Below are 22,002 nucleotides of genomic sequence, written 5' to 3'. Positions count from 1 at the left end.
AAAGCACCTCATTTGGGGTTTTCAGGAGGTGACTCAGCACCTGCAGATCTTAATTCTCCTTCTGACTTGACTCTGGCTGGCCGCATGCCTTTCGCCTTGCTCTATCTGAGTATCTTACCTTGCAGGGCATCCAAGAGGGCAAATACACTGCAAAGCACAGGCTTTATAAATCCTCCAGCAGCAACAGCAGTCAAATGCTGTGAATGAAATGTAAAAAAAAAAAGACTGAGGGTGGGATGGGAGGAGAGGCAGGGAACCGAGGAGCAGAGAAAGGGTGAGGAGTGAAAAAGCAGAAGGAAGAGGGGAACAAAAGACTAGGGAGACCAGCTGAAGGAGGGGGAGAAGCTCTAGGAAATGAGGTTAGCTGTTGGTCAGAGCGACTATGTCCTCTTGCAATGGCAGGGGGAAGAGCTGACGCTCGTCCTGCCGACCTGCTGTGGAGACCGACGCTCGCAGGCTCCCTGCCGGCAGCACCTCTGCGAGCCCTGTCCCGGGGCAGAGGAGCCGAGAAACCACGGAGGCCTGTCACAGAGAGGTTTCTAGGCAGGAGGAGCGCCTGACGTAGAAATGCCGCCTGTCGTGCCCCTCTGGCCTGTGCACGATCAGGACGGGGAAGAAGCGGGCGTCGTGGTAGGTTGGGGGGTTTTCGTTGACAGCCAGCTGGCTGGAGTAGGAGCAGCACTGCTCGTCCTGGCAGCCCCGGTCCGCAATGCTGCTGCTGCGGCTCCTCCAGAGGCCTGTCCTGTGGGAGCCGTGGATGCGGCAGAGGGAGAAGCGGCTGGTGTTGAGGGAGAAGCGAGAGTTGCCACTGCAGCTGTGGAAAGCGTGGCGCGAGAAGATGGAGGAGGTGCTGGAGGCACGGTTGCAGCGTTCGCAACCGTGGGCCGTTTCACCATACCGGCACACCGCGTAGCTGTTGTAGGCTGGGGAGTCGGCCAGGTCCATGAGCATGGCCTCCGAGTAGCTGGGGATCAGCTGCCGGTTGGTGCAGATGTGCCACTCCAGCTCGGTGCTGTCCTGCGTGGCATCTCGGGGCATGCGGGTACCGGTACAAGGGCTCCTCTGCCACCGTGGGTGCCGTGTACTCCAGGCCCAGCAGCTTCTCCACGTGGTAGTGGACGTAAGCAGTCCGATACTCTATGAGTACCCTGAGCGGCCACGAGATCATCAGGATAGCTGCCACCCAGAAAGCATAGTGGGACACGTACCACGGGAGGTGATCCGGGTCCCCGTAGGCCATCATAAGCTCTTTAAAGTCCACGTTTTTGAGCTGCATGCCTTCCCTCACCTCCATGTAGTCATCCAGCCCCTCGATCTCCGTGAAGAAGTGAGCCCTCTGAGTCAGGTAAGAGTTCTCAGACTCAATGTTGGCAAAGCTGAAGCACTTGGTGAATCTCAGCTTGGTGGCTGTGTAGCTCTCCAGGCCCAAGAGCTCCTTGGAGATGTCCTTGTATCCACAGTGAGAGTAGTCAAATTCAGCTTCAGCCACGTGGGTGTTGACCCTCTCGTGGTATACTTGCGTGGTGGTGTAGGCATCACCATTGCGGTACCGGGTCACCTGCCGGGTTCGCCGCACGAAGTGGTAGCTGATGGCCTTCCACCAGATGCACGGAGTGGCTTGCTGCATGCGGTTGATGCATTCATAGACACTGTCCACATCTGCCTTGTACTGCAGCTCTCTCTTGACGTGGCAGTGCCAGCACTCCACCAGGTACACCACGTACAGCATAGAGAGGAAAGCCAGCGGGATGTAGACGTAGCCGTCCGAGCACGGGCTGTCGTGGTAGATCATGGACTTGCCCTTGAAGGAGCTATCAAAGCTGAGCTTGGTGACCCGGGCCAGCTGACACCAGGCCACTGCACCCAGGCAGCCATACATGAGGATGGAGAGGAGGAGGCATTTCCAGTGGGACTCTCGGCACATGCAGGCGCTCAGGGACTGCTTCACGGGGCGTTGCTTCAATCACACCACCGGGGAGGGGGGAGAGAAAGACAAAGAGAACAAGGAACCAGTCAGTCACGCCGCTTTGCACAACACACACAGTGACTGTTGCCTTCAAGACATCGTCTGGCTTTGCTCTTGACTGCCTGAGGAATGGGACACCACCCTACTTAATATAAATGTCAATATAAACAGAAACACTGTGCTAGGGACAGAGGTCTCTGGATGAAACTCCTTCCTTGCTTCCTCCTGGCTCTGGGGAGGGAAGTTGTTTGCACGGCAGTGTCTCGCTGTGCCCACACCCCAGTCAGACAGGCTCCTCTGCAGGGGTGAGGTGGGTCCCCATCCCTTCTCCCTGCCTGGAGCCAGCATCATCTACGCACCCCGCCATCTTCTGAGGCCAAGAGGGCTCTGCAGCACATGAACAGCTGAAAGTGTGGGGCTGGGGACTTGCCCCTTTGCTTTGCGAGTGCCCAGCACCTGGGTTCCCACATGGTGCTTGCTAAGGAGGCTCAGGAGCAGTGTCTGTCACAGGGCTGCAGCCCCATGCGTCGTGCCAGCACAGGGGGACCAGCACGTCGTGGAGCTGGAGCTGCTGCCTGACTCAGAGCTGACTCACACCCAACTGTGAAACCTACAAAATGATCGACACCATTTTGCTTGGAGGTGAGCCACTGGGAAAATTACTAGATTCAAGCACATTTACTTGAAAAGATTGTCAGGATTACAGCACAGTGCAGCATAGCTTCAGACCAGTTATAAGACTAGCTCCAACCCAAAATACCTGAGAGCTTAAGCATTGGAGCTAAGGGTGTATGCGTGAATATTTAAAACGTAGCACATCCCTCTCTTTCAAGTCCCCAAAGTTGGGCTAGGAGTAGAGCCGGAGTTCACACTCTCGTACTCGCAATGCATCCCCTGAGACAGTGTGATAGCAGTCCTTACCCCAGCTGTAGTGCAGCGAATCAGCTGCATAGTCATGCTGTGTTGGGCTATAATAAAAAATGCCAAATAGGGCCAAGCAGCTAGCAGAAACAGAGCTGTCTCCCTGCAAAGAGCAGCAGCAGCATGAGTTACATTACTGGCTGGCAAACCGCCTGTCTGTAGAAAGTGCGTGAAGCAAGACACCCCCCCCCCCCCGCCCTGATAGGTAATGTGGAGGGCTATCTGTGTCCCTCTTGTTACCACCATCCTTTGCCACCCTCCTAAGTCTGAGGAAATGACAGTGAGAAAGCAGATACACACTAATATTCATGCATCATCATGCCCTCTGCCGAGCCTGATTTCATGCAAAAATAGAAGCACAGTTACTCCTTCTCCCAAGGGGCCACCTCTAATGCATCAAACTGCTCCGCAGATGCCAACAGATCCTAGCTTTGGGAAATGTCTTCTCTTTCTTTCTCCAGGGGTAAAGTTCTCCCCTAGCAGAGCTTGCCTCGGACCCACAGCAGTTAGGATTCAGTAAGTAATCTTGAACGAGCAGGGAATTTAAGGACCAGCATCTTATGACTCAGGAAATAACAGTGCGGCACCACTAGAAAGAGTTTACTGTCATCTCAATGAGATGGAAGCATTGGCATCTAACCTTGCAGAGTTATAAGGTCAGATTTAATTTTTTTTTTTTTTTTTTTTTTTTCTGGGACAGAGAACCACTTCTAAGTAACTATAGAGGGTTTTATGGCTTGCTGTGAGCACTGCCAAGCTAGACTTCATGGGGTTTGGTTTTGATTTCGTAGCTTCTAATCTGACACTGTGTAAATGCAGAGTAATTTTATTGATTTTAGGGAGCTACACCAGTATTCATCTGCAGGGACTAAGGGCAGAATCTGGCCCCTGATTCTTCCTGACGCATCCAGAAGGAATCTGTAAAGAATTTCTATTCTTAACTCAAACCTTTTGTATGTGTGCATGTGTCAGAATAAAGAATAATTATTCTGGGCTGTATTCTCTTTACAGTGGCCAAAACAGGTGTAGAGAAGCTAAGTGGGTTATAAAGGACATGGCACATAACTTTTCTGTAGGTAGGGCAGTGAAAAAACCTTAGTATGGGTAAGAATAAGGCTGTTTTCCTTAGCCTTTTGCAGGAAACCTTGAGGAAAGCCACAAAGTGGCTTCAGGCAGTCCCCAAATCAGCTGAAAAATAACTATGGGAATTTTGGGGGTGAATTCCTGAGTCTATGTGCAGTCATGGAGAGTTTCATCTCTTGAAACTCTTGTCAAATGCCCACCGCTCTGTCCCAGTGAGGTTACTGCTGCAATGTAGGCTTCTGCCCCAGCCGTACACTGGACCCTCGGTCAGAGCCCCAGGCTCTCCCAGCTCATGAGAACTCCACCAGGAATCTGTCTTCTATTCTTTGTCTCTTCTTGACATGGAACTGGAGTTTTTAAGTGCTATAGTAATGCAAAACTGTAGACTGTAATGAAGAATTGCAAACCTCTACCCTTGTTTGACCCTGAAGGTTTTCTGAGGTGAAGAAAATTCTAAAAATGAACATCTCTCTACTCTAGTCACTGGGACTGTGCAGAAGAGAACAGCTGGGCAATATTCTAACACAGGAATTTAAGTTCACACTCAGTTTTCCACAGGTATCTCTCATGTAAAATCGCATATGGGTACTACTGTGAAGAATGCCAGTGGACCCAGCAAAAGATTCCAGCAGTCAGTTTTAATGTAAGGCAATTGCTTAAGTACTCCATGCAGCTCCAGGAACCCCAGTTTTTTTCTATGACTTGTTTGAAGTGCTGTCAGCCTGGCCCTGGGCACAGCAATGCAACAAGACTGTCCCACATCAGCTAAGGCACTATTTGCCAAAGGCACTGCAATCCCCACCTTCCCTTTATCTCACTTCCCTTGACTAACAACTTCTCTGCTCTCTGCAGCTCTGTGGTCCAACCCATAGGTTGGCTTCTGCCCAAGGGGTGATTCAACCAGCCCTGCTGGTTAGGGTTATCAGTGGTCATATTGGAGCGGGCAAATGCCTGCTAACGTGCTTAGCTCCATGAAATGCCATCTCTCCTTTGGGGGAAGAGATATCTTTGGTCTCACCAGTCCTGGAGCAGCACCAGTCTGGGCTGGCAGCATCTTACAAGCTTGCTGGTCCAAAATGACATATCTGTATGTGTCCTCTGGAGACACTTCAAAAATGGTCTTTAACCCACTGCACTGAAAGGGCTTGGATTAGCCTGAGCCAGGTTACCTCCACTATTCTCACTGCAGCCTGTAAAAAAGGCAGCTTCTCTCCTCCTTGCATTAGTGAAGACATGCAGCCGTAGAGCCCACTGCCGCCTCTCTCTGATTCACACACCTACCAGTCCAGTTCAGCAGGGCCTTCATATTCAAAACCCTTTGGGAAACACACGATTCTTTTCTCCTGGCTCTTCTGACCCACTGTCTCATACCATTCTTTGTTCCTAAGCAGATCCCACTCTCCGCAGGTCCTCGGTTCTAAAAGGATCTCTCTTCCAGGGTCTACCCCACAGCTGTCCCTCCTATTTCAAGTTCTGAATATGTTCATCTGGCCTACATCCCCTTATTTCTCCTTCCCTTTGCTGAAATAATTATCTAACACAATTATACTATTAGAAACATTATTAGAGTGTTTGTAAGAAAGACACGAAATAGAACATAATTACAATAAAAGTATCAGACATTCAAAAATCTAATAAGGAAATGTATCTTTCCATCTCTCTCTGCATAAGAAATTCATTAGTATGTTAAACCAGTGGCTCCCAGACTTTATTAATTAACATACCACCTTCTTGCAAGCATGATGTTTGTGGTACTACATGGAATTTTCTCCTTTCTGTGCAGTGTTTCATATCAAAACAGGGCAAGCTTGTATTTCCGGATGAGTACAATAAATACCTAAAGAAACTAATAATTTCCATGATAACTTGGGCCAGCCAGCAAACGGGAGTTGTGTCCTTTGAGGAATGCTGCAGGATCTGTGTTGTTTTCATGTGGAACAAAAGGATAACCTCTGGAAAATGTTAATAGAGAAACATAATTGAAGAAAGCAAAGACAGAGAGCCTGACAGAAAGCCAGAGCCAAACAGAGACTGTCCCAGAACAGATGCAGGCTCAGCCACCAGGCACTTTGCCTGCAAGCTAGGACTCGTGGATTTGGGTCTCTAACCCAAATCAAGAGAGGTGTCCTTCCTCTCTTGCATGTTGGGGGCTTTGCTTTGGGCTTTGCTTTCAGCATTGACCTGAGAAACCTCCTCACAGTAGATTAAATGAGACACAGGTTGCCCAGAGAAGTTGTGGATGTTCCATCATTGGAAGTGTTCAAGGTCAGATTGGATGGGGCTTTGTGCAACTCAATCTAGTGCAAGATGTCCCTGCCCATGGCCAGGGGGTTGGACTAGATGATCTTTGAAGGTCCCTTCTGACCCAAACTGTTCTGTGATTCTACAACCACTTCTGTCAAGAGGGATGATTTACCAAATCAAATGTTTCACCCAAAAGGTCCCAACCGCCTCTGATGACAGTACAAATTGTAAAAATCTCCTGCTTTGGATGGAATGCTGTGAAGAAGCACAGCCAAGCTGTCAGTAGTATTGTTCATGAATTTCAAGTCGTGTTAAAAACACACGCTGTAAATAACATCTTGCTACACTCTGGCATGCTGCTGAACAGCTTTCAGAGGCCTCCCTTCTCATCACACCTGACTGGATTGGAAACCCCTGCTAACTCTTACCCAAACTATCCATAATCACAAGCCAAAATTCACTTTACTCTTCCACACTTAAAAACAGCAACAAAAAAAATATTTCCCAAACTCTTTAGTAGATCTCAGGGTGAATGAGGAAAATGCCATGGGCAAGAGGTGGCACGTGTGTGGGGGGCTGCGGGTGCCCATGTTGGGGGCCTTGCAGAGAGGGACAAGATTTGGAGACAGCCCTGCCCTGAGCCATCCCTGGCCCCAGGCAGTTGGCCCCACAGCACTGCTCTGTGTTTGCGTTGGGGTTTTTTGGCCTGTCATTTCTGGAACGCTCAGACAGAGCGAAGGATCTTTGTATCACACGAAACGAAGAGGCATCTCCACATACTCCCATGGTCTGTTTTCTGTCTGGTGGCATGGAGCCTCCCAAGACACTAAATGATAGATGCTATTTAATTTGTTGCCGCATTTGCTGGAAAATAGTCTGGAAAGCCCCAACTGTTGATGGAGAACTGGAATTTCAACTGACACCTGTAGCAGACAGGAGTTTCCAGGCTGGCAACATTTCGATTATTTCTCCTTCAAGAAAGTTATGTGCAAAACTTACTTTGCAAATGATAAAACATCCAGGCAGTGGCTGAAAGGGCAATTGCCTTCAAAGACACTCTCCGATGGCAGATGCCCAAGATCAAACGCAGGTATGCAAGGACTGGTGTTGAGCCTCCTTCGCACAGGCACACCCACCCAGCACTCACCCTGGCTCAACAGCAGCCAGGTCGGGTTCTGGCTGCAGTAACCATAATTAAAATCATTAAAACGTGCTCTGTGTTGTAGCAGCGTGCAGATTTGGGCTGCTAATCTCTCTGTGTAAAGGGGTGGAGAGAGAGCAGAGGGGGAATGCACCGCCCGGTACGTCCCCCACTTAGCAGGTGGAGCTGAGCATGCTCTGGTGGCAAGAGCAAGAGGCTAGTTTTGGCTCTCTGACCCATCCCTTGACTCCTTGGGAGCAAAGAGCATTAAGACGCAGGCAGGTAAGTTGTAGCTGGTAACCATCCTAAGTGAGCCTGCAAGCAACTGTATTAGAGATGGCCAAGAATGCAAAAAATTACACACACACCCCAACCCTGATTTCTCCTTCAAAGGCACATTTGAAATGTCAGACTGACACTAAAGAACCAGAACAATATACTTCTGTATGACCAAATTGTGCTTGTGTCTCTAGGTCCCTTCCTCAACAAGTACATAAGAACTAATGAATTTCCTGGGGCGCAGGCTGAAGCAGGCTGGGCATCCCCATTCTCCCAAGTGAGCCCCCTCCCATTAGCTGGAGGAGGAAGGGCCACACTCAGAGAAGCCCAGACAGATTCCACTAGCCCAGGTTTTTGGGTCCCTGACCTGAAACTCCAGTGCCTCTGTTTTACCAGTGATGGCTCGCTGCTTTTGCTGACCTCTGGATATGAGTATATCTGACAGTGGGACTCACCCACTAGCCATGTGGCTGTCCCTTGGCGATGGCTAGGATACTTATGATATAATAAACAGCCAGATGGTTCTTTAGCACTTAGAGAGAGTCAAAGAAATTTCTTCTATCGACTTTGCAAGGCTATTCTGAGTCAGGAAGGTTCAGCTTCTACTACAACCCAAACTACATTTACACCTTAAGACTGGGAGACACTATGCCTTCTCTCCGTACCTCCTATATTGCACAGGCAATGCAATTTCACTCTGCAGTCCTATGTACAGCCCAGTAACTGGTGGTTGGTAAAAGCTCATCTTCCATAAAGACATTCTGCTTTAACTGATAGACTAAAAGAAATTAAGAACCTGCAATCCCCTTTGTAATTTGTTCTGGGGATTAAATTTTACTGTAATTTTGTCTCACTTCAGCCCCCATTCATGGCAGTGAGGATGCCCATTCTCCAGGTGGTGAAAGACCCCTTTCATATGACTGTCTTCTCTCTCTGAAGATACTTCTTTCATTCTAATTATGACACCTCTCAGCCTTCTTTTTCACAATTTAAATGAGTCAAGTTCTCAAAGTCCTTCACTGCACAACCTTTTTTCTAGCTCTTTTTGGTGCTCTGCTCTCTCTCCAGCACCTTGAGATCCTTCTCAAACCTGTACCCTGCAAGTGGATACAGGACTTCAGCACTTATTTCACTGGCATCATACCAAAACATAAAATTGCCTCCATTCCCACTCATTCCCCCTTTTTTACTGTCTCCAAGAGTTGCGTTAGTAGATTTTTGCCCAGCACCACCCCAGGAGTTCATGTTCAACCACTCACCAGCTTTGCTCCCAGGTATTTTTTGAGTCACTGTTTCTGAGGACAGCTGAAGAGTTGGCTGCACTCTCCACCCTGAAATGTGCAACTTCAGATTTGGCTTTGGATTGAATAATGAAATTATCAAATGAAGCAATTCCCTCTGTAGGACTGTGCTCGTCTCATCATTACAGACCACCCTGCTAACGTTTGTGCCAAGTGTAAATGTTACCAGCAGTGATTTTAAGCCTAATTCCAGTGCATAGTATCAAATCTGGTAATTATTCCTGCAGAGCTCTGCCAATCTAATGGCTAAATACCCCATGAACTTACACAAGACAATTGTCTTCATAAAGCTAAGTGTCAATCATAAAAACAAGGCTGTGGGCGTTACGTGGGCACTGAGGTGCTCCTCACACACTTCCAGTGCTCACTGCCAGGAGTAATCCCACATACAGCTCTAGATACTATACTAAGAGAAACCACCCCAAAGCTTCAGTGGAGCACATTATCACCTAGCTTGCTGTTGCTGTGTGCTATTCATCAGTAGCTATATTTTACCCCAAAAGTAGCTGTGGGCGGTGTGGGCTTGAAGCATGTTGTCTTCTTCTAGCTGCCTCAGTACTGCTTATGGCATGCAAATGGTTACAGTGACAATTACAAACCTCTTGTTTTGTCCACTTATGATTTTGACTGGCAAAATAAATTTGAACTGAAAGTTGCCAAACTGACCCCAACAGAGGGGAAGAAATAGTCTGTGGAGTCCAAAAGAAACAGACCAAACTATTTTGGAGCCACAGCCTTTAAAAATCTGATATATAATTTTGCATTATGCTTACTATTTCTCTTTAACTCTTTATTGACAAAATGGCTTTCTCCTCTTGTGTCAGACTTCATGCTTCCTTGAAAAGTTCAGCATGAGCTGTATAAGCAGAAAATATGCTGCCACAGCATGAATTTATTCTAATGTTTGTTTTGTAGACAGTTTGGGGCCCAAGTTTGACTGTCTGTGTCTGGTTTGCAGCCAGCTATCTGGGTTCCCCAATTTTAAAAGCATTAAAAATATCTTTTGGGGAAATCATGCCAAAAGCATTTCCTGTCCTTATAAACCCCAAGTGTAAATGCGTTTGCCCTTGGTGGCTGACCTCAAGAGCTGCAATTTTTCTGAAGCAAAACGCTATCATGTCTAAAATGAAAGAATGAGAGAAAACAGAGGGTAGCGAAGATGTGGCCTGAATGGAAATAGAGAAATGAGGAGGAAACACAGCGGGACGGAAGATGTGGAGGAGAGAAAAGGATAGCCTAGACATGCTCCGAATGCCAGTGCCACCAAGGCAGGGGAAGGGCACCAGGCAGGCAAGGATGGAGACCAGCCAGCCTGGGCAGGGCAGGAGGGAATTGGGCCCAGAGAAAGGACCCGGGAGAGGATCAATGGGGGAAGCACTGAGCATGACAGCACCAAAGCATCATATGAGCCAGTCCTCCTGGCCCATCTACGACCTGGAAAGCAGTACTCCTGAACAGCTGCTTTCTCGCCGCTGGGAACTTCTCCAAAAAAACGATCTATGCCCCCATCTCCTCTCCACAGCCTGGGGGGTGGGATAAGGTTGTGCTAAATTGTCACGGGGGTGACAGCGTGTTGCAGAGCTGACACTGCAGCTGTGTCTCAGCAAGACGTACAGCATCACAGCATGCTCATGCTTTCTGCCAAGACCTGGCTTCGGGGCTACAGGGTGACTTTATCACTGTCTTCAACAACAAAATAACCCCACAGCTCAGGATTACTCATGTGAACAAAGAGTCAATCTTATCTTTTTCTTTTTTTTTTTTTTTCCTCTTTTATTTAGCAAGAATAATCTTCCTGTCCATGGGGAGAAAAGAAGTGGGGGAAAGACCGACATAGGACTGGAAGAAATCCAAGCAGAGAAGCAAGAAGAAAAAAAACTATGGATAAATTAATGCCAGTCATAATTTGATTTGTCTCTGCAGATTTATAAAAGTGATTAATATGTCCCAACAAGATACATGAAAGGGAAAGAATAATCAATAACCACAAATCACACACTTTGGCAGGTGGTGACCTGCCTGGATGAAAGCAGATTTTTGTCTCTACCTACGAGACCTCTTGCATCTTGATCAAGAGAGGGCAGTGGAAAATGTTCCGCCTCCTGATGGACATGGCAGGATGTAACACAGAGAGGATCACTGAGTCCTTACTAGGCAAGCCCTAGGCTGTGCTGTTAACCATAACTGAGGTGAGCTCTGACGCCAGGACCAAACTTCGGTGCTGAGAAAGGCTTCACCATTTGTGCAGTGGACAGGGATGATACAAGAAGAGCAAAGAGATCTCTACCCCGCTTCCCCAAGCAGCCACAACAGACATGGGTGTAGATATCCTCTTCCAGATCCTGAGGTGATCCTGGTGGAAGACTGGCCCAAGAAGTCTAGGGTCACCAGGGAGAAGACAACTGTAGAAGAAGCGTCAGAGTACAATCTCTTATTGCCTTCCAGGGCCAAATGAACTCCTAGGTCAGATACCCATTAGTACGGTGAGGAAGGAGCCTGCAGGACTGTGCTAAACCAGACATTGGTGTATGATAGGCAGAACTGCTCCTCCACCATGTGACCCAGTCTGGGCACTCCATGGGGCATCAATAATAAGGCCTAGTGAGAGAAAAGGGAGATATTACAACAGTCACCTCATAAATCCCCTCCTGGGGAGCCTGAAACAAAATCCCTCCTGCCATCCATCTTGAACGGCAAGAAGCCCATTACCCCTAGCTCATGCTGAGCCAGTAGCAAGTGCTCTCAGCACGGCTGCCAGCATGGAGGGAAAGGGAAATATAAGGGATAGAAGGCAACAAAAAGCCATTTTGCATGAAAGGGAATTTCCCTCCAGTCCTTGAACATGTAGCACATTGGTTGCTGCACATATGTTTTGAATGCACCATTTGCTCTTCTGCCATGAAACTCCTGTGAGAACGAAAACTTCCTGCAGGCAGGGGCTATGACGTCAATGCCAAGCAGAAATGATGTTACTTGGCTTAAAAAGAATAAACTGCATGCACTCCGCGTGTTTGTAGCACCACTGACTCAGGCATTCGCTTCAGCAGTTGCCCTCCTGTGGTGAGCAGGGATTGCTTGGTTTCTTGTTGTTTAAGTCCCTGCAGAGATTTAATCTCCTCCTTCCATCGACAGAGCTGTCAGAGGGAACGTCTCAGGGTGGGAAGGTGTACAAAACGGTAGCATTAAATTCTTTCCCCAGCAGAGCCTATCGCAGGACAAGACATGAAAAGGCACAAATCTTGCTGATTCACCTGAATTTCAAATGCTAGGACCCCCCTGAAGTACCATACAAACACAGCCTGTTATTTCACACCATTCACCCACATGAATTCAAGCCACCATCTGAAAAAGAGGAAAGCAGAGGACAGGACAGAAGGAGCCTCCAGTCCACTAAAATGTCATATTCAGCAGTAGCTCTTGCAGGATACTTTTGAGTTTTTCAAGCAGAAATAAAGGAAATCCCAGAAAAGACAGACATTTGGATCCCAGCCAATATATATGCCACACATCACAGCAGTATGGGAAAGCTGCTCACTAAAATACAAGGGTAGGTATGCGAGTGGCATGAAGAATTTGGCCCTAGCCACATCTGCTGGTGGTGCTCCTGCATGTTGCTCCAAGGAAAGCTGTGCAGTTACATCTTCAGCGCCAAGGAATCCTAGCAACAAAGTGGTCACCATTTGCAAAATAGAAATCAGGACTATTTTAGTGTCAGCTTCCTACAAGCTCACAAAAATGCTACACTAACAAAATTATCCCTTTTACCCCCAAATTGCTGATGTTGCTGCCACCGGCTTTTGACTCAGCAGCAACACAAAGAACATATTCTGGGGGCAGAAGATTTTTCCCAGTAATGTCAACGCTGGGAATGAGTTCATTGGGAAAGAAAAGCTGGGATTTGAGCTGCCTCAGAGCAAGTGAGTAGCTTGTTCTTTTTCCTACATTTTAAGCATACCAATCAGACTTAGCTCATATTCCCCACTCCCCCGCCTTGAATATTGGTGGTTCCTAGTAGACACAGGGTAAATTTTACAGGTATAACAACATGGTTTACTTCAATACTTATCGGTCAACTGATAAAAGCCTCACATATCCTCAGGAAAGCTCCAGTTCCCAGCCACTGCCAGATTAGCGAGACTGAGTGATTGGCATGAGCCGTAGCTGTGCTGCTCGGTATTTTGCAGCTTGCTTCATGCCTAGCTGGCTGCTTGCCCCCCACCACAGCCAACAGCCAGCCCCGCTGCACAGAGGTTTCTGGGCAGGCGCCCTTGCCCCTGCTCCTGCACTGCAGGGAGCTCCTGGAAGGGCCGACAGCAGCGTGTGTACATGTGTGCGTCCATCCTGTGGCTGCAGAACAGAGTGATCCTCACCTCGGCAGGAGCAGGCTCCAGTGTGCTCCAGCCCATGAAAGCCAGACCCAGCTTCCTGCACCCCTGGGCAAGCCACAGGCGACACAGAGGTACCACTGCCCCTGGGGATCATCTAGGTGCAACCTGCTGAAGGCACTGGTGCTACCAGCAGCTTCTCTTGACACGAAGGAAAAACTGACACCATCCAAGGGAAAACAGGAGGGCTGGTGGGACCAGCTCCCATTGCTTCAGTCCAGGAGGGATGGAGACAGCAGGGAGGGGAGAAGGGGACAGTAGCTAGCTGCCGGTCTCTATGTGCTTGACGAAGTCCCAGTTGGGTTCAACAGGAATCCTGTAATACCTATTTCACACCCACCTTTGCTCACAAGATGCAGCTCACCAGGGGCGGGAGAGGAGTAAGAGGAGGCTGGCAGTGCTCGAGCAGGTGTATCTTCTCCTGTGCTGTGCAAACAAGCAGCCTGCAGTAGTGGATGTTAGAGCCATAGTTCAGTGGTCTACTAAAGCTTGTCCCTTCCCAATCCTGGGTCCCTAGAGTCGCAGGTGTTCTCCCCATCCTTGAAGAGTGCATGTCCTGTGCTTTAGTGTTCTCACCATTGCCACAGGTCCTGTGTGTTCTGCCTGACCTTCACTCAGTCCGAGCATGGGGAAGTGAGGGACTGACCTGGAGCCAGACTGGACAACAGCCACAGACCAGTTTCCCTGGGGGGGAAAGCAGGGAGCTGGGAGGAGACAGCCTTGTGAGGAGGAAGCCCAAGGAGTCTTATTTCCTCACCAGCTATTTGCAGCCTAGTCCTTGAATGCCCCTGTTTAGAGATGTTACAAATGAGAAAAATAGTTCATTATTATTAATAGCATTTAATCTTTGCTTACTCTGAAGGAACACCTGGAGATTTAAACGGGTGATAGAAACATCTCTCAAGTCCTCAGAAGAAATATGATCCAGGACTGACCCAAGCTCCAGTGAAGTCAGGGGAAGTCTTTCAGAGCGAACTGCGAATCAAGCTTTGTCCAGAAGCATGAAGTTTTATTTTTATTCTCACTTTTTTGCAAAGCCATCCTTTTACCTAGTAAAACCAGAACAAGATGGCTCTGTGATTTGACCTCTCAACCGCCAGCCTTCCCATTTCCCATGTGTGACCTCCCAGTCAAAGCCTGCCAGCCACACTTCAGCAGAGGACCTGCCAGCACCCCGGTGCTGGGCTGCTGCAGCTCAGGCTGTGGCCGTGCCAGGTGCCTCGCGCTGCTGAGCTGAGCATCCCTTGCAATAACACCCAGCCACTGCTCAGGCTTCAGCTGCTCTGTCAGATTTGGGGAGTGTGTTTCCCTGTCTCTGTACCTTTTTGAACACAGCTGGGACCTCAGTGCTGTCAATTTTTTTTTATAATGGTGCTCCTGTTAAGAGGAGGTAGTATCCCAGCAGCTAATGCTTCCCTGTGAGAAAAGAGGCTTCATCATAAATATCACTTCTCTATCCCTCTTGCATCTCTCTTCTTTCTCTGCGACATATTCTGCAATAACATGTGACAGCACAGCAGGTGAAAACTTCACTGGAAATTCATTTAAACACCTAATGGTTAAAAGGGATCCTGGGAGCCAGGACACCTGGATTTTATTTCTTGACTTGACTTTGACCCATAGCATAGCTTCAGCACACCTTTTTATACCTCCCGAAGACACTGAAAAAATAGCATTTATAAAGTGTTTTCACATAAGCATTGCAGCCGCACCCTCCAGGAAGGCATCTCATCTGCATGTGAGCTGCCACTCTGAGTACCAGCTGGTGGGAACCAGAGGATTTAGCTCCTGCCCTTGCCTGCTGACCCCGGCACACCTCAGGCCTGCAGACAGACCGTCATTCCCACCCTTTCAGCACATGCCCTCACCACCCCCTTCCTCCACCACGTACTGGCACTTCTGTCTGGCCATCTCACCTCCAGGTAGTCATGAGGGTGTTGTTGTCCATCTTTTTGGTCCTCAGAGGGACCCCCATGCTGGCAGGACCCTACTGGCAGATGCTACCAACCCAGCCTCTGTGGTGCTCCGTGCTCCCTCTGCCCATCGCAGGGTGGGGGAGACAGCACGGCTTGTGCCTGTGGGCACTCAGGCTCTTCTAGCTCTTGTCCTCCAGTACACACCGTGCTGGTTTGTGAGAGCTACTCAAAGTAAGATGCCGATGCCTCGTGCTGAATCACTTTTGTTACCACACTAATCGAATGTTGTAGTCCACAATTCCCAGTCCAGCTCCTAAGGGCAATCAGTCGCATGGTTATGAAGAAGGCTTCCAGCCATAAATGCATAGCCACAAATCACTTCTCTCCCACAGCCAAATACACTGTGACCTGGAGAAGTCTCTGAGTGACCCACTTCTCTGGTAAGGTCAGGTTATGCAGACTCCACATTTGCAAGTTACCCCAATTACCTACCGTGAGCTTCCTTGCCAGGAGCGTGACCCTTTGTGACCTGCCCTCTGCCCTTTGCTGTTAGCTCCCACCCTGCTGGTCCCTGCTCTCACCCCCCGTTTCCACCCCCTGTCTTCCCTGAGCCCCCGTATTACCAGTCTTTCCTTAACAAGGCCCCCACTGGCTGGATGCTGAACTAGGATGTGCAATACCTCAGCCATATAGAAATGGTGCTATGTGTGAGTTGGGATTCCCTGCACATTATTCACCTGATGTAAAGTCACAGAAGTTAAAAGCTTGGGCATTTTGTGGGGCATAATCCCCTCTGTCCTCTCCCGGTGGCACGCATGGCACCGGGAGAGCGGCTGCCAGGTACACCAGACACCGCTTCACAACCTTAACTCTGCTCCGGGAGGGCTGCCAGCCTTCCGGTGCTGCCGAGCTGCCGGCGCAGCGTGCAGCCAGGCTCTTCCAGCCTTCCCACTTGCCATCTGTCCTGTCCGTTTCAGGCGCTTTTCTTCCTTGCTTTTGCAGCTGTGGATGAGATGTGCCGTGGGCAGAGTGGTCCGTGCTGAGGGTCTCGGAGGCAGCCTCTACCCCTGCCCTGCTCTGCGGGCCCCTGTTGGCAGAGACCCTGCTGGCTCCGCTGCAGGCAGCATCCCCGCTGTAATACGGCGTCAACTACATCTGTGTGCTCCTGCTTAAACGAAGCTACCCCGTTATAATTTTGGGTAGTTAACAAAGCCGTTAGAACAACTGTGACCTCAACAAAGTTTCATGATGCGCTATTTTTAACTTTAGAGTTCTTAAGCTCGAAGGAGCCCAATGAATGACTGGAGTCTGAAAGTGAACTCTTGAGTGAACTACATTTTCCATGATTAGAACTTAAAAACTAATTAACTACTTAACCACACTTTTCCAAAAAGTAGAACTCCTGCTGTAAGTGAAAAATCAAACACAGCCTTATCTATAGCGTCACGACAGTGTCACTGTAACAACTGAAAGGGCCTTATAGAGCTGATGATAGCTTAGCAGCCACTACTTTTGGTGTTAACTTACTACCATGTGTTAGGACACACCAAGAAACAAGCCCCACTCGCTATGGACTACTTGGGGACATTTCACTCTTTTTAATCCCCGTTTCTGCAATGTCCCTGGTCACTGGCAATGATTTGAGCTATTTTCTTCCAAGGCATAGAAACAGATGAGAGGAAGCCTTGTGCTCTGTTCCTAGGGAGAAGATACCTCCTACCTCACTCTTGCAATGGCTTGCACTGATTGAAAAGCATCCTTGGTATCCACTCTTCCCTTCTGGAGAGAGATCATCCCCTGGGGTCCCTGAAGTGAGAAAGGGAGAACAAGGAGAGTATTTGGGGCTTCAAAACAGTGTGCAGACCCATTGCTGTTCCACTGGTATCAGCTGACTGTCTGTCCACCTGAGAGAAGAGCACTAGAAACCAGGTCTGGAGGGGACCTACCACGTAGTCACCTAGTCTCTCCTTCTCCCAGGAGGCAACATCTACACACTTAACAGCTCTTTGCCGAAATTGTCCTTACAGCCCTTCAACGGTGGAGCTCTACAAGCTCCCCAGTTGCTCCAGCCCAACGCTCCATTAAGAAAATTCCCTTGCTGGAGGGAACTGGGGAAGTCAGCCGGAAGGAGCATCTCATTTCAGTCTCAGCCATGGTGGCGAGGGAGCACTCTCTGTTGGAGAGGACAGAAGACTTTGCTTGTAGAATCCCACACAGCTGGAGCCCAGGCTGCCCTTCAGAGCTCAGACACATCCATTTGATGTTTCCTATCTATTTTTTAAACTCTTGACAGCTTCTGATGTGAAGTACAGAGAAGACAGCCATCTTCAGACACATGATCAGAAGATAAAGTGGGACAATGAAAAGAACAAAAGCAGGAAAAAGATGTGATGCCTCAGCATGGATTTTCTTATGACAGGATCTGCAATGCAAATATTGCCTGGAACTACAGGATCATGAAAAAAAGCTTTCCGGTTCCTCCAATGCCACTACTGTTGGACTTGTTCCTTTGTCTCTACTAGGGAGACCATTTGGATCAAGGAATGAGATGCACTCCTTGGTTCATGTCTGCTGAATGAATGGGCAGGAGGGGTAGAAAGGGGCTTTTCCTGTTTGACCCTCACTCAGCAGGGGGAGTATCATGCACTGCATAAAAAATAACTGTTTAGTCAATCATATTTGCTTGGGATGGTGACACTCTTCCACCAGGCTAACGAGCAGCTGTCATTCAGGGTGTTAGCCAAGCAGGTGTTTTGCAAGAGGTTTGGAAGAGCTGCGGGGAAGGAAAAGCAGAGCTTCCCTAGGAGCCACGTCTCATGGTTCCTGCCCTGCTCTGGGCAGAGGCCGTCGGGTCAGTGCCCTGCGCAGCTCTTGGAGGGGAGATTCACAAGGGAAATAGCTCCTCTCTGGAGACTGGTACCCAATGGTCCCTCCACACCTTCTGCTTAAAAGGTGGCAGGGAAGAACATTAACCTCTATCACAGGCCCTGTGCCACCTCTGCTCTCCATCCCTTGCTCCTGGGTTCATTTCTCTTGAGCACAGAAGCCTTAGGGATGACAACAAGCCTCTATAGGAAGAAGATGTCACCAGAGAGGCAGTAGGGAGCAAATGGACTGCTGCAGATCGGCAACAGAGCAGGGTTCATCAGATCGTACGGATCTGCTGGTGAGGAAAGTGCACCTACAGCAGGCCTGATAAACCTGAGAGGGTTGCCTGCCTTGCTTCCTCCACCACCTCTCAGCCCCATGAGTACGCCTCAACCCACAGATGGGGACAAGTTAAAGCTACCCACTCTAAGTTATAAAGGGCTTTATTCCTGAAGGTTTCAATGCCATAAAATAAGCCTTGACAAATAAAATAAATGTGTTGGACACTCATATTGTGGAAAAGGGATAAAAAAGCTGGAGAACTAAATGGAGTCATTCCCACAAGTAGAGGGTGTGTCTCCAGTGGCATGCTTAAGAGGAAAGGACCTGGCTGTCTTGTGACCCAACAGTCTGTAAAGCTGTAGCCTGCAAACAAGCGATATGTATGTTTTCTTAACTTGTAACACCCCTTGGTGCTGTTGTGACCGCAAACAGCACTTTTGAAACGAGCTCCTGTTGCATTTCGGCAGTGGCAGTAAGAGGGAGATGAGACAGTTTCAAGTGGCCTCTCTCTTCTGTAACATCTCCATCAGTGAGCTGATGACCGTGTGTTTCAGGAACATCGACCCATGAGGTTTTCCACCTTTTATTTAAATAGCTTAACTGATTACAGTATGTCATGCCCAATTAAAGTTCTTAAATATGGAAGAGAACATAAAACCAGGCATGGACAACTGCTGTTAGACTCTGCTGGTACAGATAAGACAAATACATATTTCAAAATGTCAAGTGGCTGCTGCTTTCAGGTTTCTTCAGTGATTACTTGGCTATGGTAGCAAATAAATGGTGTTTGTACTCACCAGCTTCACTTTCCTGAAAAAGAAAAACAATTTCCAACTAAGTTTTAAAGATTTAAACATTTAAGACCATTTCCCAATTGAGGTGTAAGTTGGAAGAAATGCAGAAAAGGGCCAACCTACCAACTCTTCAGTGTACGTGTAGGCTGTCACAGTAATAAGACAAGAAAAACCACTAGCCCACAGCTTAACTGGGGCAGTACAGAGCAGCAGCTTCTGCTAAGTCAGGGAGGAAAGTAAAGTACATATGTCCAGAGAATTGATCTACAGCAATAACTGCTGAAACATCTGGAAAAACACGTCCTTTACATTCCCTCTCCTCAAAGATCTTGATTCTTTTTTGCAAGAGTTGATGGGATGGTAAAATCCTACACCACCACCAAAAGCACAGCTGTTCCAGGTCATCCAGCTCAAGCAATCGATATCTCAACAGAAAAAGAAAAACCAAACCAGAATATTGGCAGGTAATCCAAGGGCTTGCTCTGACATTCAGCAAAGTCAGCAGTAAACCTGAGTGGCCCTTGGCAGAAGAGGATGAGGGCCGTGGCAGGTAACCGAATTGCCTCTCTCCTTCCTGCTCCGCATCTGCACCTTCACTTGTCCTGCTTTCAAGAGTAAAAACTTAGACTTTAGACACATTCTCTGTTACTAGCTCAGGGTTTTATCTCACACTGATTTATTACCCAATAAAAGCAATTCTTAGTCACTGTTAAGATTTAAGCCTATGCATTTGATCTAAGTGAAATCCACAAATGACAAGACTAACAGAGAAGCCCATGAAATGCCCATTTAATACTGGGCTTTTAAATGTAACTGCAGGTCCAAGTGCAAAGAGTATTTACAAGGAGATGGAGAAAACATGAGGAAAAGACCAATATTGTAGGACTGCAGTGTTAAGATATCACTGTTACAATCATTTGAGATATAGACTCAAATGTGCAAATGTTTGTGTTAGAACAGAAGAAAAACTGAGAACAGGATGAGTGAAGCAAGATATAATATGCTTAGCAGAGAGATCAAGTGCTCTCATGCCTAGAAATGGCTTGGACGTTTTTATGGTGGACTTAATATATTGGAAAGCCTTCTGTAGCTCCTGGTCATAGACCAAATAAATCAAAAAATTCCTTCCAGCATTAACCACCTATTGATCTTCTGCAGGGCTGTAATTACATTGGGGAGCTCTACCGTTGGAACAGCAGCTGCATCCCAGATCCAGCCACAGCTCTTCGCAGCGAACCGTGTCGCAGGTGTTTAAAAAGCAATTGTACAGGAGAAAACCCTAATTTTCACCCACGGAGGACAGTTTTTTCAACCTGGGCTGCAAAGTTAATTTTCTGTTATAGGTCCTTTAAAAAGTGCTGTTTGGTTTCAGCCTAAGTTTACTGCAGCTTCACATAGACTTTGTTGAGGCTACCGGATTTTGACTACAGGACCATAAGACTGTTGACAAGCCATGGGACCTGTTAACAGAAGCTTTAAGCAGACTAACTGCACACAGCAATGCTCCAGGGTTGCTTTCACTTCTGTTTTCAGTTTTCTCTGCCTGCTTTAAGGCTGCTCTCTGCATCCCTGGGAGCATGTACATTTGTTTTTAACTCCATATTATGACCAAAGTTCAGTCACTTCCATGATCTGCACATGGATTACGTGATGCAAATGGCAGACCTGCCAAAATAGTTGGGAGCAAAGGCTACATTAGGCATAGAAGAAAATCTCAGGCACTCCTAATACAGGACAGCTTGCTGTCCCAAATGTGCGGGATTGTACACGCATTGTCACTTACTGCCACCGAGCCCTGCAGTTCTGTCTGGCCAATGCCTTGTGGCTCAGGATTTTCTGTGTCAACACTCAGACACATCCGTCATTCCCTCCCTATGATGTGCAAGGCCACAGTAAGCGCTTCCCAGCTGATCTGAAGAAACATATTAAGCCGTATTTTCTACAGCGTTTCCTATCGCAGATTAGGCAACAGGAGCGCCTAGGGCCCAAGGGAAAAGGAGAGGGATGACCTCCTCCTTTGGCCCAAAACACTTGAAAGCCACGGAGCCCCAGGTTGCAAACCCCTTCCCACGCTCAATGTGCCCCTCACTGCCAGTTCCACCAGCGCCTCGCAGAGCTGCAATTTTCTTGCCCGTTTCCGAAGTCCCAGGGACGCAGCAGGCTCTCCCAGGCCAAACCCCAAGGGCCGTATTCAGCCAAACTTCCACTGGACAGGCCCCCTTTCCCCCACCGCAGCGCTCCGGTGCAGAGCCGCTGGCCGAGGCGCCGAGCCGCCGCCCCGAGGCCGGCACCGGGCGCCGGGCTGGGCTGCGGGGGCCCGTCGGTAAAACCCCGCAGCCCGCGGCCGCCCCGGCTGCGGCCACCCCGCCTCCCCGGGGGGCTCTGCGTGGCTGCGGGGGCGGGGGGTCCCCGCCGGCGGCCCCGGCACTGCAGGGCGCTGCGGGGCACCGCACCGCACCGCGCACAGCACCGCACGGCGCACAGCACCGCACCGCACCGCACCGCGGCGGCGGGCGGCCGCCCCCGCGGCGCGCCTGCAGGTAGCCGGGCGGGCGGGCAGGCTGTGGCTGGCTCCCCGGCTCCCCCCGCTCCGCAAACACCCCCGGCCGGGGCACCCTCCTCCCGCCGCGGCTCCCCGGTTTCTGCCCGCGCTGCCTTTGCCCCCCCCCCCCCGCCCCGGTCGCCCCGGCCCGGCCCGGGGTGGGGCGGGCCCCCCCGCCGCCGCTCACCTCCTCCCGCACGGCGGCGGCGGCGGCCCCCGGCGCGGAGGTGCTGCCCGGCCCGCTCTCAGCAGCCGCCTCGGCTTCCGCCTCCGAGGACAT

At 49.2% G+C, this 22,002-nt stretch overlaps 1 protein-coding gene across 1 annotated transcript; it reads right to left on the bottom strand.

Annotated features, from left to right (window-relative positions):
* Nucleotides 1-525: 525 nt before the first annotated feature.
* On the bottom strand, nt 526-22,002 carry LOC104031603 (transmembrane protein 151B). The gene is given in 3 exon segments (XM_075713024.1): nt 526-1,041; nt 1,043-1,957; nt 21,910-22,002. Coding segments are annotated over 3 exon segments (1,524 nt in total).

Source organism: Pelecanus crispus, chromosome 6, assembly GCF_030463565.1.
Source record: "Pelecanus crispus isolate bPelCri1 chromosome 6, bPelCri1.pri, whole genome shotgun sequence".
Taxonomy (NCBI): Eukaryota; Metazoa; Chordata; class Aves; order Pelecaniformes; family Pelecanidae; genus Pelecanus; species Pelecanus crispus.
Note: the sequence above shows the minus strand (reverse complement) of the source record. Positions and strands in the feature narration are given on the sequence as shown.